Genomic DNA, 17,403 nt, shown 5'->3' with positions numbered 1-17,403 from the left:
TTCTCACTTCCTCTTCATTTTTTTTCCCCAACAAATATTTACTGAAGGCTGACAGCACTAGACACAATATTAACAACTGTGAGAGAAATATGTTAACATCCTGTGGCTTGCACATCATACTTTATTTTTCAGTTTCTTATTGATCTGTCAAGGTAGTCTGAACTAGCCTCTGGATTCTAATCTTCTCACGTAATTCTAATCAGGGGCCAAAGATTGTCCATATCTAACGGCTGATCAAATGCCCCAAGAGTGTTCAACCAAGACAGCCTGTTGCCCACATTAGGATTCCTTCATTCTGACCGGTGTGTTGTACCTGATTTGAAGCTCAGGCTGTGAGTAAAATAGTCTGATACTTTCTATTGTGGTCATTTTATGCCTCTTTCAAGAAAGCAGCCTTTTCTCTTACACACTGCAGAAGCAATGTAACATAGGAATCAACAGCCTAGCTTCTGGAGCCAGATTGCCTGAATTTGAATGTCCCTTTTGCCATCTACCATCTGTGCGATGTTGGGCAATTTGTCTAATCGCTCTGTGCCTCTGTTTCTTCATATGTAAAGGTAGGGGGTAAAAATAGTAACTTATCTTAGAAGTATTATGAGAATTAAATTAGTTAATCCCTGTAAAATGTTTACAGCAGGAGCTCACTATTCTTTTATTTTGAAACTCAGCATAGAACACAAAGACAAAAATAAAGAGCTCAGAGTTCAGCTTGCTATTGCTCCATCTTGCCTTCCCCAAGGCTCGTCCACAGAACACTGTTCTGAACAAGTTGAGTCTGTTGAGCCCTTGTGCATAGATATTCCAAGGGAATTGCTCAAGCAGGAGGGTGCCTCTCTAATGGCATTTGAAGTCTAACAGTACAGCTTTTCACTGAAAATCCTATTCAAACTTTATATACTCTGGTGAATGTAGAGATGAAAATACCGTAGTACTAATGGCATTGCCTTCTGCAATCCGGTCCAGTCCAGTTGTTGAAAATATCAGTAGACTTGCATCACTGCCTCTTATAGAGTACTAGTCAGAGATTAATCCATCAACTCGACAAACAGCTAGAGTACCTACTCCATTTAAGATGATGGCAGTACAGGGCTGAAAGACACAGTGTGGGGGACAGGGCTGCTGAGGCGGGGGGCAGATCATACAAGTACCATGTGGGCAGTGGAAAGAGGGAAGGATCAGGGAGGGGTGCTTCAGGGAAGAATTCCTGGAAGTTTCGAGGCCTGGTGCAGATCTTGAATGATGAACAGACATTCTAGGCAGAAGAAGAGCTGTTTTGTGCTTTTCTTCCAATTATCCTCACTACAAATGGAAAAATCATACAATAAACCAGCTTACTATTTCTTGTATGTTATTATCCAAGATACCAACCCATTAGCAGAATATTCTTTATCTATCTTCAACTCCATTTACGCTTCACTCTGGCAATTTTGTTCTTCCAACCCATAAATCCTTAAATTGTCCCCATTGTCCTGGGTAAACACCAGGGAGGATTTTTTTTTTCATTTCATATTCATAAGTCAGTAAGCTGATACTTCTAGAACATGCAGAGTTTGATCATTCTGAATTGAATTGTGTAACTGATGAATAATTCCCTCCACACACAAACTCCAAAGAAAGTCCCCAGGCTGCAAGTGAACACACAGAAATCCAGGATGAAGTCATCCACCATTGTCTACACTTTCTGGTATTGACGGGGGCCAGCGTGGCTCCTTTGTGCTGATCGGTACCCACGCACATCATCTGTTTTGTCAGGCTTGTCATCCCCTTTGCTTGAAGTATTGCTTGGTTCCCAGATTTGCTGTATATAAAATTTCTTTTGTGTCCTTGTCAATTTCCCTATCTTTTGTCTCGTAGCACTGCCAGCGGAACACAACGGGAGAGCACTGTGAGAAATGTCTAGATGGTTATATCGGAGATTCCATCAGGGGAGCCCCCCGGTTCTGCCAGCCGTGCCCCTGTCCCCTGCCCCATTTGGCCAAGTAAGTCCTGAAGGAAAATAGTCTCTTCTACTGCTTATCCCTTTTTTTTTTCTGCTCTATCCAGAGTTCTAAGGTTTTTGCACAGTCAAAATTGAGTACCTCAATTTGAGATGAGACTGGAAAAGAGATAGGAAAGGTCTCTAGTCTAAATATGTTTTCAGGGAAGCTTAAGCGTTTGCAGTGTAGGTGATGACTCTGTTCCCAAAACGGGGTGGGGGGTGGGAGGAGGGTGTCATAAAATCAATGAAGTCACCCAAGTTTTATAAGCAAAGTTAGCCTCATCTTTTCTTGGCTATCCCTTGACCTATAGTGATCACAACTGGTAATGCCAACAGACTCATTATAATCCAGTGTTTTCAGTAGTAGTGTTTTTCTTACTCTCATGGAATAGACATTTCTCCACATGTGGCAGCCAACTAGGCTTTTCGATCAGAATCAAGACACAGACAAGCAGAATGTGTGCTTTCAGCCAGACAGCTCGTGGAAGATTTCCAAGAAAGCTAATTTTCACTTCTGGCTGTGTTTTGACCTAAGTGAGAAGTTAAAGAGACTAGACACACATCTTAATGGAAATAATGGAATTCTTTTCAGGCACGTATGTATAAATCCAGTAGTCAAGTCATGACTGGCCATTTTATTGGCTTAAAAATGACAGAATGTAGAATTAAGATGGTATACTGGTATTGGTTTGCCGCATATCAACTTGTTCTCCACTTCTCTCACACCAACCAAGTGTCCTACAATCAATTCAATTCTGACGCTAACTATCCAGAGTTAGTGCAGACGCCATGGGTTAAGGGCTCAGTCCCATTTCAGAAACCAGCCACAAATGGGGTCATCAGGCTACTCATATTTCTGCCCAACTGACTACAAATTCAAGGGTTCTCTTAATGTCCCCTAAGGTTTGATAATTTTCTAGAAAGACTCACAGAACTCAGGAAAGTGCTATACTTACAATTACAGTTTTATTATAAAGGAGACAACTCAGAAATAGCCAAATGGATGAGATGCATAGGGCAAGCTGTGGAGGGGCATTTGTGAGGGAGCAGAGCTTCTATGCTCTGTCTCTTCAGGTGCACCACTCTCTAAGTAAATCAATGTGTTCACTAACCCAAAAGGTCCCCAAACTTTGTTGTTTAAGAGTTTTTATCAAATTTTTATCACATGGCATGTTTGATTAAATCATTGGTGATTGAACTCAATCTCCAGTCCCGTTCCCCTCCCTTGAGGTGGGAGGAGGGATGGGGTTGAAAGTTCCAGCCCCGCTAATCTCGTGTGCTTAGCTCTTCTGGCAGACCAGACCCCATCCTGAAGCTACTTAGGGGCCCATCAAGAGTCACCTCATTAGCATAAACTCAAGTATGATTGAAAGGGGCTCAAACAAAAGACAGTTTTATCACTCAGGAAATTCCAAGGGCTTTAGGAACTCTGTGCCAAGCCAGGGACAAAAACCAAGTATATATATTTCTTTATTTTACCACAAGTGGAAAGAGTTATGTGCCTGGTTGGCGCATAAGAGCTGTATGGTCTCAGGCAAGGTACTCTCTCCCCGTGTCTCACTTTCCCTGCAATTTGGGGTCAAGGAGACTAGATTCAGATCTTGGCTCCATTCATTGATTCCTTTACCTGCTCTGGGCCTCAGTTTTTACCTTAGTAAATCAAAGTTAGTATAAGGATGTACCTCATAGGGTTGGACTAAAATACTGTGTGTAGAGCATGTGGGGTGGTGCCTTACACATGGAAAGGTGTATGGTAGGTGTTGGCTTTACTGAATAGTTGAATACACCCTTTGCATTTTTTCTAACACTTATACTTTGCTTACTCTGTGTCAGGCACTGTTCTAACTGTTTGGATATAATATTTAATTGATAACTGTTGTCAAGATTAAATTAAATAATGCATATAAAATAACTTTAAAAAGGCCTGAATACCTGCCACACATATACATACTTTCTTATAAAGAGGAAAAAATAACCACCAAACTTCCCCCTAGTTTTTTCCCTTAATTGACCGCCAATATTGACTAATATTTCACCTAAGACCTTGTGATTTGTTCAAATCCTCTGATGAGTCTGACAGTCAGTGAAGAAGTCGGATGTTTTACAGTTCCATCTTTCTTTAGAAACTGTTAAACTGCCTCCACCCTTGCTTTGTGATTTTTCATGTCCTATGGTATTAATAATGTGTGTAAAATGGATGGTACTGAGAGCGAGACTAGAAAACCCAAACATGAAATGTTCCATTATTTTCACTCAAGTGTGTCCTGATTTATGAGCTCCCTTTGTCTCATCTAGGTATATTTCTTAACTCTTCATTAATATTCTGCTCTCAAACATTAGTCTGAATCATAGCTGATGAGGTGTTCAGTATGCTGATCTCTTGCCATGGTATAGTTATTTTGTTAAATATATTTACCTCCAACTTTCTAATAACAAGTTTCACTCATTCTTCCATGTAAACAAACCATCATCTGCTCAAAATAGGTTTATAAGCTTTGAGCTACAGTTTCTTTAGAAACTAACAGATGAATTAGAAAGGGAATTCCAAATGCTTCCTTTGAGTTGTATTGTCCAACTTTTGCACATTTTGCTCCATTTGTATGACAAGACTTTCTTAGCTAAATTATCTGACATTAATGTCTTAAGAGCCTTTTGGAGGCTCGTTCCTCGTAAGAAGTCTTGTCTACGTGCAATCAACAAATATTTATCGAGCGGCTTATTATGAGCCAGTCACGTACTGATAACTGGTCACAGCAGTGAACAAAACAGTCAAACAGTCCTGCCTTCATTAAAATAGGTCAAAATACAATGGTATTTTGAAGCTTCTAAAGCAAATGACCTTTTACCTTTTGAGTAAATTATCCAGTATTTCAGTTGATCAAGACGCTCTTCTGAAGGCTACTAACTCTTTTAATTAAATAAAGCAGAAACTTGACAATTGGGTAATGAGCTTCCTGTTTTGAGAGAGGAAATAGCTTCCATAGGCCTCAAGGATCACCATTTCCACCCATGGTCTTTCTGTGTGTGAGCGGAGCTGGGTTCAAAAGAGCAATTGAGGGACTTAGGGAATGTTCTCTGAAGTCAGGTGCATATTTACAAACAGGAAAACCCCAGTCTCTGTAGTGCAGATTTGAGGCTGAGAAACCTGCTGGAAATTAGCACAAAAGCAAAAATAAACCACCTCCAAGTAAAGAACATTCTGTGGGCGTGTGGAGGAATTGGGAAGGTCGTGCGAGCTCTGCTTTCTCTGTGGTGGCGACTGTTCTACTTCCCAAACCCCTTGAGGGAAAAAACTGGCTGAAAAGGAGAAGGAGGGTAGTCCGTGGTCACACAACAGGACAAGTGTGCCTGGATCCTATGAAGTTCCAGCCTTTGATGTGGCCTTACTATTGACCGAGCTAACTAATCTCAAATACTAATCAAATATCTTATCAAAACATGAAACAGCCCACTGCCTCTTCCAGCTCTTTTTATTCATATTGCTACTTTCTATAAGAATTAAAGTTCCAGGCCTTTTATTTGAGCCCGGAAAGGTGCCAAGTATGGAATCCGAATTACGCTTGGAAAGGTCCGCTAGTTGAGTCTGCAGACCCAGGTTTTGGATTTCCAGTTACAATAGCCACATCAGAAAGCAAGGAAATAATGCTGGAGGGAGTTGAGCAAACAAACGGCAGTGCTGAGTCTATTTTTCTTTGGCTCCCTGAGGGTTGTCCGAGAGCAAAAGGCTCCCTTCCACTTAGAGAGGGCGCCATGGCTGTTAGTGGGGGTTGAGAAAGGCGCAGTGTTTTCATTTCCCTAGCCAGAAACAGACTTTACCCTAAGAAAATATAAACAATTAATTCTGATGAAAAACAAAAAAGGAACCCTCAGTGGCTGGTACCGCCTCTGAGCCTCCCACCACGAAAACCAATGGTCACACAGCTATTCCCGGGGACCATTGGCACTGAGTTCATTTATTTATTTTGGGGTTGGCCAGACATCCTCCATGTCTACTAGTAGCTATGTTAATGGCTCCAATTAAGGAAAATGTCATCTGTTTGAAATAGCAGGGCATTAGCTCAAGGCATACAACTCCAAACACCAGCAGGCGTTTCAGCCCTTCAAGCTGTGGGCAGGCTGCTGGATGGAACATCTTCAAAGAAACATGCATGAGGGCTTGTTCATGTTCTGGACTCTCAACTGACAATGTTTCTTTAAGTAGGCTAAGGAATAAGAACAAGCAAAGTAAAGGGTAAAGGCCACAGAAATGTAATCTTGTTGAAATGTTTTTATCCAAACTGTTAGGGAAAATAAATTGCAGGTATTGCCTTTCACTGAGAAGCACAGATTGTGTTCTGACTGATTTTGTAAATGTCTTCGAACAAAGCAAACACATCCATTTGCTTTCCTCCAAAGACCATTAGGGTAAAATTGCTGATCCACACAGGAATGTGGGAACCACAGGTCACACTTCATTGATTGTACAGGACCTAAGCGAAAACTAATTTAAAGTCTTTAAAATTTTCCACACACCCCTCATATGAATGGCTTTATGTGTCAATGTAGCATTTTCTGAACAAGTGGAGAATGATATTCCATTTCTCCTACCTTAATAATTAAGATATTTATTCTGCTGAGACAATATTTTTATTACTTTTCTGTCCTGTGTCCTAGTTTCTATTATCTAAAAAGAAAAAAAAGAAGAGTCAGAAAGTGGACCAGAAAGTGGGTTCTATTTCTTACCTGAGTATTTGTTTTGTGACTTTAATCACCTGAACCAGTCCTTGAACCCATTATTCCCAATCTTCAAGGTACATATGACAGTAATTAAGGTTCTGCAGAGATTATAGAGTATAGTTTAGAACTGGTGCATGACCTTGAAGTGTGGAAGAGATCCAGTGCAGAAAAAAAGAGAGAAATGTTCAAAAGTATTGACAGAAGGTGGTGGGAATAAGAAGAAACTCTTGTATAAATCTAAAACCGCAGGTAAAATTTCCTTATTTTATTTCTGACTTTGGAATATGTATTTTAGACTTGCATTTAAAATATATATTTTTATTATCTATATATGGAACTGACTTTTAATATTCTCTTACAATTCTAGTTTTGAAAATATACATGTATATATATCTACACATGATGTTCTGGAAATTCCACTACTTCAAGTAAAAATAATGAAGTGCCTCTATGGAAAAATAAGTAAGGGGGACCTGGAAAATGGTCTCACCAATTGAGCGGCATTTTCTATCTGGGCCTGCTGTTCTAAACTTTCCTGGAAAGAAAGGATTTAATTTAAACGAAGCAAATGATCACATCCATTTGAACTTGAGAGGGACCAAGGTAGAGAGGATCTAATCAAAAGCTGACACTGTCTCTTCAGGGATGCATGGAACTGACTTCTAATATTCTCTTGCAATTCTAGTTTTGCAGAATCCTGCTATAGGAAAAACGGAGCAGTCCGGTGTATTTGTAAAGAAAACTACGCTGGACCTAACTGTGAAAGGTAGGCTAATAAAATTCACTATTGTCTCTGTGGGTCAAAGGAAACTCTGTTTCTTGCACTCAGCAGCTCTGCTATGTTCCCAGTTCCGTAGGTCTTAAGAGGAGGGAGTCGGGGGGTGGCATTTTAGAACCCCTTGGGGGAGTTCCCTAAATCCCATGCCCCAGATACAGCTATAGCGTATGCCCCCTAGGTGTCCAGGCCAGGGCCACAGCTCAGGATAAATGGCAGGGAAAGAGGAAAATGAGTATGCGTGTTTGGAAAAGATTCTCTAGATGGTTTTGGTAACACTCCTTTCTCTCTCCATCACTGAGAACCAGTAGTATAATTAATGTTCGAAAAAGAAGAGAGAGGGGGCCGACCCAGTGGTGTAGTGGTTAAAGTTTGTGCACTCTGCTTCAGCAGCCTGGGGTTCCCTGGTTCAGGTCCCGGCCACAGACCTACGCACTGCTTATCAAACTATGCTGTGGCAGGCGTCCCACATATAAAGTAGAGGAAGATGGGCATGGATGTTAGCTCAGGGCCAATCTTCCTCAGCAAAAAAAGAGAGAGAAAGAGAAAGGCTTCCTTGCCTAAATAATCCTTCCTACCCCTAAACCTAAATAAAAGGTGATTCTTTTACCTGGAAAAAAGCACGAATCGAGTATTTGACCTTTCTTTACATCATCTCCTCCCCTAGAAAGCAAACAAATGCCGTGCAAGTTTGGATTTTCTGAATTGCTCTTTGGTATTCACACCTAACACTCTTTTTAAGTTGCTCTGGGCTTTGCTCTGACAAGGCAGGCCTTGATGACTAAGGATGCGAGGCTTCCCACTGAATGATCTCTCACTAAGACAGGTCCCATCTCCCTGCCAGTCCACTGCTCTCAGTTTTCTAAGATAAAATGGCTTTCGCTGAAAGAGCCTCACAGAGAGAACTTCTTGTTTTTAACAGAAACGCCTTTAATGGTGACCTCACCATTGTGTTTAGGCAGCAACATGATGTGTGGTGCCATCAAGACAGGGAGGGAAGGGCAAGGAGGGACTGGTCAACATCTCGTCCAACATCTGCAGCGTGATCACCTCGCGACAGCACACACTCACTGCCCTGAATGTGGCTCACAAACTCAGCCCAGGGCGCCATACGTGAACCTGAAATTCTATCCACCACACTTCCAATGAAAACACCCTCCGTCTCTCAGAGCAGTTCTGGAACTCTTTTTAAAAAGCCACAGTATCTATGGTACAGAGAAAATCTCTGGACTCGGAGGGCATTGTTACTATGATTATTAATTGTGCAGAAAAGGGAAAATTCTTTCACTAAAGAGTTGTGGGATGATTCCCTTTTTTGCTATGAGGGAAGAGGGAAAGTGAGAGCTGAGGGGCCATGGGAATCTCATTCTTTAGGAAGGACTGCGGGAGATGATGATAGACGTTTGTGACACGCTCATTCTGTATTTCCTTACTTGGGGACTCAGGAATATGAGACACCTGATTTACTCATTCTCTGGCTCACTGTGTGTCTGAGAGGACGGTTCATCAGCCAGGGATGACTTTTTCTCCTCGGTGTCTGAGGTTAAACTCAGCTTAGTCTGATGAGGATTGAGCAGTATTACCAGCTAACGGGGGTTCAGTGGTTCCTGTGAGGAGAATTAATGGCCTTAAATACAGCCCTGCTGAGCAAATGCAAGGCCTCCCAAAAGTGAAGTCATCTCGGTTCCTAAGGGCTCAGTCCTGCAAAGTCACACAGGGGTGCAGATAAGGGTCCTGTCAGGACAGTGGGGGGCTTGACACAGGACGGCATGCCCACCTCAAACATGGGATTGTAGATAATAAACCCTCCAGCCCACACTGGTGGCTCCTCGGACCTGCCATTTCCCAGTAAGGCTGGGTCAGATCTGGTGCTTATCCCAGATCTGGAATGAGAGGGTCGAGGGGAGAGCACTAGTTTGGGAAGCAGAAGTAGAGTGTTGAAGAGATTTAGCGTTGGCCTGGCTGAGTTTGTAGCTCAGCTCCAGCACTTTGAGATCCTCCTGGGCAAGTTATTTGGCTCCTAAGTGCCAATTTCCACATCTCCAGAATGGAGAAAATGAAAGCACTCATCTTACAGGACTGTTGCAAGGTAACACCGTAAAGCTTTTTGTATGGCACCTGGCACTTAATAAATGCCCGATAAAAATTAACTAGTGACAACATGAGTCATTGTGGTCGTTGTCCAGTTTCCGCCACTGGCATAATGTGTACACTTCGGACAAGTTGACTCATTTCACTGAATGTCAGCTTCCTTAGTTAGAAATTATGGCTTGGAACTAAATAGTGCCCTTTATTGATTGTCTCCTGTGTCCTCATTGCTTTACGGTCCTCATCCCTCAGGCTTGTAACCACCCTGAGAGGAGGTCGTATTTTGTCTTTGTGCAGATGAGGAAACTGAGGCTACAGGAGGTGATGGGACTTGTCTAAAGCCACATCACTGCTAAGTGAGGGGAGCAGGATTTGCACACCTTGGCTAAAAATCTGGATTCTTTCCCTGTCCCCATACTGCTTTCCCCAGTGGCTTCCTAAGAGTCTTCTATTTTAAACACTGGTGAATTCATTCACTAATTCATTAGCTAATTCATTAATTACACAATTAATAAATAGGGTCAGCCTCTAATATGCGAAAGAAAAATAGTTAATCAGTTACTAGATCCCCTTTGACAGGAGACTGCGTCTACAAAGATGCTGGACATAGCGTCCCTTCTTAGTCTGTATGAGGAGAATCACTTCAAGCAACTTTCTCTGCTCTTCTCCTCCTCTCTCCTGTCCACCCTCCCTCACAGCCTGCTCTTTTAAAGAGAATGTACTAAGGTCTTTTACGTCAAAAATTGACCCGACAATCCAGAAAAGTTTTCCTTGAAATGGCCACACATGCAGATTGGTGCAGGGGGCAGGGATGGTGTCTTGTCCACCAGGAAGTCAAGGCTAAGGGAGGAGACAAATCTGAAAATCATTCATGACGAGGCAGGAAAAAAGAAATGCTAAATAGAAGAAGAAGCAAAGGCTCTTGGAGATTGTAGTGGAAAGAGTGATTTCCTTTGACCTGGATTATCCCAAAGGAGGTGGCCTTGGCTGCTTATGAGTTGTGTTTGACCCAGGGGCTGAGAGGGGTTTCTGTTTTGAGTTTAACAGTCAAATTAAGTTGTCCCCGTTAAGCTTCACCTAATCTGTGCTTTCAACTATCTGTGAATTTAGACCACTCCACAAGATCTTTTCAAAATATGCGGCTAATTGTATGGGGTCTATTTCAAACAAAGACAAAAATTAATCCAAACTGAGAAACTCGAAGTGCTTCCGTACTTAGAGATTATTTCACCAAGTGGTAGTTTTCACACGTGACTGTGTGTAAGTATCTCCAGGACACTGTTGATTCCTGAGCTCTCTCCAAACTCTCCCTACCCCATGGAGAAAGAATCTCTAGGAGAGAGGCCTGGGGACCCCTATTTTTTTTTTTTTTAAAGATTTTATTTTTCCCTTTTTCTCCCCAAAGCCCTCCAGTACATAGTTGTATATTCTTCGTTGTGGGTCCTTCTAGTTGTGGCATGTGGGACGCTGCCTCAGCGTGGTTTGATGAGCAGTGCCATGTCCGCGCCCAGGATTCGAACCAACGAAACACTGGGCCGCCTGCAGCGGAGCGCGCGAACTTAACCACTCGGCCACGGGGCCAGCCCCTGGGGACCCCTATTTTGACTCTCCTTGGGGTTCTCACACCAGTCCTCTCACTACCATGTGAACTTCTGCTCTATCAACCTTCACTTCCACACCCATGTAATATACAGCGGTGTTTCTCAAACTGGGGCTCAAGAACCACAGTATGTTCAGAAATATTCGTGGAGGTTCATGGGTTCTCAGCAAATATTTTCTTAGTGTTGTGTTTAATTTCAATGATAATCTTGAGAAAAAAGTTAATTGAAACATTTTCTAGACTTTCTGTAATACCACTTTATAAGAAAGGGAGATTGGCCTCAGAGCTAAGGAGAAAATCACAATCAATGGTGTGCCAATGACATATCACACACAATTGGAGGCCGAATGGCATGGCATCAAAGCAAATTGAGTCATCACAGAGCACTTGACAGGACATGCATGCTGAACCCAGACAATCCTCTGGCACAATATGCTGCAAATGGCCTTTCAGTGGCAACAAGACAACATCATCTGTTAGCTTGAATTAATACTGTTAATTTGAATTTGATTCATTTTATAGTTTTGTTTACATTTTTGGAAAAATTACTTTGGTTTCCAAGAGGTATAAAAGCCATAGATATGAGGAGTTTCTACCTAGCTTTATGCTTGAAATATTTAAAGATAATTTAAATGAACATTAGAAGAAGTATTCTATGAAAATATTTTTCCTTTCACAGGGATCCATACTACAAACAAGTTAAAAAAACATTTGTCTAAAGCATAAAACATACACCTCTTACCATACTGTGTAAAAAAGCTCAAACGTCCTTGTCTTCAAAATGAGTCCATGTTTCATAGCCTGCCCTGGCCCCTGCCTGTCTCTTTCCCAAAGTCCTTCTCCCACCTCACAATTTAAACTCCACATGTTGGACCTACTGGTCCCCAAATCCACCAGATCAACTGCAGAGCTTTCCACGTTGTACTGCATTTAGATGATGATCTTGATGATGATGATAAAAATAATAACAAACATTTACTGAGTGCTCACTGTGTTCTAGATACTGTTATAAGCACTTTACCTACAATGACACATTTAAGCCTCAAAAAAGAGAAAATTTCTATGAGATGCCATATTCATCCTTGTTTACAGAGGGAGAATGTGAGATACAGAGAGGTTAAGACATTTCCTCAAAATCACAGAGGTTTTTTTAAATCTCTGCTATTAAACTATGAGCTTCTCTACAGAAGTAGCGTCTTATTCATTTCTCTGTCCACGCCTCCTCCATCGTAGTATCTGGCACATGATAGGCACTCATTATACTTATTTAGGTAATACTTTTTTTTAGTAAAAAGCAATAGCACTTTTAATGCTCCTTTAAAAAGGCTCTGTGTAGTGGTGGGAGTCAGTCACTTCTAGCCCCATTTAGCCCCCCACTTCCCACCCTATGCCAGGAAAGTGGAGGAGGGTGACCCAGAATTGAGTGAGTTAAGTCACTGTCCCCTGGCTGAATAGAGGTTGCAAGCGGAAGTTATCTGCAGATGAAGATAATTATAAAATGCACAACCTTCTAGACAAGAGTTCTGCAATGTTCATTCTCATCCCAATGTGAGCTTCTCTCTGCTCCTAAGTAGTGCATTTAAAGATGAGGAGCCTGAGACTCAGAGCCATGAGGAGACTTAGTCTAAGGTCACACAGTTGGCTAGTGATAGACCCAAAACCAAAAACCAAGACCCTCACTGTTCAATCCAAAGTTTTCAGTTGATAAACGTATATGATCTCAATGCCTCAGTATCCCACATCATCTCCCATGGCAGCTTTAATAATGTGCCTTCATCCATGCAATTTTGTGGTGGAGTGCGAGACATACTGAGACCAAATGAGGATTTATCGCGTGGATCTTATTGCTTAAGGATCAGGACAGAAGAATGGGAAAAATTAAAGCAAATCGAAGGGAATCTTAAAACTGTAACAGGAAATGTATGGCGTCATCAGAAATAATGATGATGACAGTGATAATGGTTTGGATGATGACAGAAAAGAAGAATAAAGAGGAGGAGAAGGAAGAGAAAGCTAACATTTATGGAGGCTTATCATGATTCAGAGATTTAGTTTGATTCTTTCTGCAGGCATCAAGTTTTCAAACTTAAGCTATCAACCCTGTTATCTGTGTAGAATTTTTCTTATGACTCCCTACTCTCTGCTTTGCCCCACTTCTGGATCTTGCCCTGTGCCCTTGAATGAGGACTTATATTTTCCTAGCATTATTTCCAAGTCTTTCATAGAGAAATAGAAAGCATCTATATGGCACCTACTATGTAACAGGTGCTTTTTCCCCATCATTTAATTAAGTCCCAGTGGCAGCTACGGAGTGGCATCCCTCCTAGAAAGGCTTCTGTGCCACCTAGGAGTTTTGGCACCCTTGATAAAGGCATGCAGTGACTGATGTACGGCCCTGGGAAGAGAAGCTGAGGAGAAAGAGCAGAGAAGAGGAAAACTCCAAAAATTCACCCAAACAATAGTTTTTGGTCAAAATCATCTTTTTCCCCCCCAAAAATGTATTTTTTTGTTTTCCACTTTGCCCAAATAATATGATGACTAACTGAAATGACCAAGTCCATACGCCACAGTTCTTTCATTTGCACTGTAAGTTTATCAGCTCTATTTTCTCTGAGTTATGAAGTCACTAATAAAGCAGGAATTGAGTTTATGGAAGGAAAAAAAAAATAGGCCCAGGCTACCAGGTACCAGGGCTCCAATGCGAACTCTCAACCCAACTCCTGGTCCTTTTGTATCCTTTGTTTTTAGCTCTTTGAGGGCAGGAATTGTTGTACTCAAAGCATTTGATTATTAAACTGTTATAATAATTAACTGGTTAATTAGTTAATTCATTAATGCCTGACTTGTGGAGTGGAAAGAGCATTATCTTGGAGTCCCATAACAGGTTTGAGCCCTGTAGCAATGAACAAATCATTTAGCTTCTCTACACTCTAGTTTCCTTGTCTATAAAAGTAGGGGGTTATGGGATGCTGTGAGTAACATTTGACTGCTCATTCTATAAAATCTGCAGGGTTGAAGTTTGGATTATGATTTCAGAGTTGCCTCTGAACCTACTCCCAAAACATGTTCTTGAAACACAAAGTAACTCAAAATAGGTTTCCACTGTGATTGAGATTCTGACTCACAGAATAGGGAATTTCGTTTTTCTCTTGTGGAAAATGAGGGGACAACCTATGGAGATCAAATACTGTGGAACTGAACAGAGAAAAGAAAGTAACTGGCATCTGGCTTCTGTAAACTTGGACAGGTCCCTTCACTCCCGGACCTCAGGATCTCCAGCTACACATCGAGCTGGCAGGTCTGAGGCCCATTTCACTGAGCCCAAAAATCTAATATTCTCTGTTTGGTGAACTGCAGCAAAGGGTAGAAATTCAATCCAGCCATGTGTTCCATAGAGGAATGATTTGTGCTGGCTTGGGGACCAGAAGGCCTGTAAATCAGAAGTGAAAGACATGAGAATGAATAACGAAGCTCATTGAACATTTCCTCTTGGAGGGCGTCTTTTTCTGGGGTGTGTGGCACTGATCGTCATTCTTACCTTTTTCATAGACTTTGATTTCTAGAGTTCATGATATTATGTATAGTTATGCTTAATTTATTTTCAGTTCTTTCAGTGCATGGGCTGTATGTTCTTCCTCTTCCTGTCTCTCCACACCTTACATAAAATAGACATGAATTGTCCTTCTGTTGGACAAATTTACTCACTCATTTATAGCAGCAGTGGTGTGGTCCAGGGTGGAGTGAAGGAAAGAACATCAGGGTCAGAAGGTCTGGGTCTTACACTGTGGCTTCCTAACTATGTGAGCCTGGAAAACCACAGCAGCCTCTCAGCCTCACAATGCTGGGCCTGTGTGGCCTACCTCCCTGGTGTCTGTGGTAACTAACCAAACTCACCCAGGTGAAGCGATGAGATACAATCCAAGGAAAGAGTGTAAAGATTGAACGCACACCATCACGTACAACCACACCAAAAAGCTGAGACATAGGAACAAAGGCTGGAAGAACATAAGCAAAAAGTTGAACAGTGATTCTGTTAGGGTCTTGGGATTACAGGTGTGATTTTTTTGCATTTCTCTATTTTCCAAATGTTCTAAATCATGATTCTCTTACTTTAAATGGAAGCCTTTTAGAAATGTGATGTCTTATTATTATTGGCCAAGTCTTATTGATTTCCTTGGAAAATCCTCCTTTCCTTTCTGCTCCCAAGGCCAACGCCCCAGTCCAAGCCCTCCACACCCTACCCTGGTCTCCCTGTCCAGCCTGCACTCGAGCCAACACTGGCCTCCTTCACCACCACTTCCATCGTGCTCAAAAATCTTTGCCGGCTCTCTTTCTTTTTCTCTCTCAAGTCAGAACTAACTCGTGTGCCTGACCTTCAGTCCCATGATGGAGTAACCTCACATTCTTTCCAGTCACTCCCGAAGCATCTTCAGCTCCAGTCTTAGCTGACTGACTGAGTTAGCCAGTCTTCAACACTAGTCTAGGGTCCACGGCAGAGAGGAGGCCACAGCTGACCGGCAAACGTGTACTTTGGTTCATAGGATAGTCTTACAACGTTTGAGCCAATCTTTAAAAACTGAGATATCACATAAAAATACAAATTTCAACTTTTTTCTTTAAAAATAGGAAGATCTGGCAACAGAGATCCTTCATTCCCTCAAGACTACAACCCGGAAAGAGTTGACAGGAGCTGAGTAGCAGCTGCCCCCTTAGATAGGGCCTGCAGTCCCACCCCTGGCAGCGGGGCCTCTGCTGGTCCACAGGCACCTTTGGGAAAAACAGAGAAAGGCACTTCTTCCTCTGGGCAGAGGCAGCCCCACCAAGAGTGCATAGCTTGGCAAGATCAGCAAAGGCTGGATGGATTTCATTCTCTACTCTCCAAGTGGGCTGGGCTCTCTCATCAAGGGCCCAGCCAGCGTGACCATAGTCACTAGCTCTGCCCCCACAACAAATGCAGTTAAGTGCCTGGCCTCTGTAGTCTCACTTATCTAAAACGTCCAGGAGAATGGCTTTCCGGGATCCAACTCTGTTTATCTGTGGTACTCTCAGCTCTGCCCTCTGCTTTGTCTCCACACTGCCTTGCCTCCGTCACAAGATGGCTGCCAGAGCTAAGAGTGCCACCTGCCTCTTCATTTACCTGCAGCTGGAGAGAATGCCTTCCCACAACCCTCAAACAAGAGACCTGAACTCCACTTTGATTGAATGGCTCCTGAGTCCATCCATTTTGGTGAGGACAATGCCAGGCACTAATTGGCTCAGGTTTAGGTCATCTGAACAATGCACCAAGGCAAGGCAGATGGTGATTTAGACCAATATTTCTCAATAAAAGTATTGTTAACATTTTGGCCAGGACAGTTCTTGGCTGTGCCCTAATGGCACATCTCATTCAGTGCATTTAGCATATCTGGCACCACTCATCATGCACCAGCACTGCACTCCAGTTGTTGAGATTACCAAAAATGCCCACACACTGGTTATACCCAGACACTCCTGTCTCTGAAGGTTTGAGCAAACTGAATGTGCTGTAACACAACGAGAAGGGGTGTTTCCTTAAAAACAAAGTCTGGTCCTTATAGCAAGATGGAAGATGGGAATCAATTCTGGAAGAGCAATCCATAAATATTCACTCCACTTTCTTCTAGGTGGGAAAGAAGACAAAAGGAAGAAAAACTATGGATGCTATATTTCTAACTTGTGATCCCCCTTCAGGTGTGCTCCTGGTTACTATGGAAACCCCTTGCTGATTGGAAGCACCTGTAAGAAATGTGACTGCAATGGAAATTCAGATCCCAACCTGATCTTTGAAGATTGTGATGAGGTTACTGGCCAGTGTAGGAATTGCTTACGCAACACCACAGGATTTAAGTGTGAACGCTGTGCCCCTGGTTACTATGGGGATGCCAGAATAGCCAAGAACTGTGCAGGTACAGTACTGTGAATTCTAAGTCAGCTACCTGGCCAGCTTGTCTGTGATAGTAGCAAGTCTTCTGCCAATACTGAATTTGGATGAATTTGTCTTGGGGAAATATTGCAAGTGCACCCTTGTCACTTTTCCAGGGCAATGTACATTCTCAGGACTGTACATCTCAAACTTCCTGGGGGTAGATATTTTAATCAAGGCCACTAACATAACTTAGCTCAGGGGGAGAATGAACCATGAGACACTAACATAAATTAACTTTATCTTATCATCTTATATCCTTCCAATTTTGATCAAAGAAATAAATCAGACTTCCATGGATTACC

At 42.2% G+C, this 17,403-nt stretch overlaps 1 protein-coding gene across 2 annotated transcripts in view; it reads left to right on the top strand.

Annotated features, from left to right (window-relative positions):
- The window catches only part of LAMA4 (laminin subunit alpha 4), a 135,657-nt gene that overhangs the window by 43,594 nt on the left and 74,660 nt on the right, over positions 1-17,403 (top strand). For both annotated transcript variants that reach the window (XM_014866159.3, XM_014866158.3), the window contains exons 3-5: positions 1,855-1,979; positions 7,380-7,460; positions 16,867-17,081. In XM_014866159.3, coding sequence (XP_014721645.3) covers positions 1,855-1,979; positions 7,380-7,460; positions 16,867-17,081 — 421 coding nt within the window. The remainder of the gene's footprint in view (positions 1-1,854; positions 1,980-7,379; positions 7,461-16,866; positions 17,082-17,403) is intronic.

Source organism: Equus asinus, chromosome 24 (genome assembly GCF_041296235.1).
Source record: "Equus asinus isolate D_3611 breed Donkey chromosome 24, EquAss-T2T_v2, whole genome shotgun sequence".
Lineage (NCBI taxonomy): Eukaryota > Metazoa > Chordata > Mammalia > Perissodactyla > Equidae > Equus > Equus asinus.
This window is presented reverse-complemented; position numbering and strand designations above follow the sequence as displayed.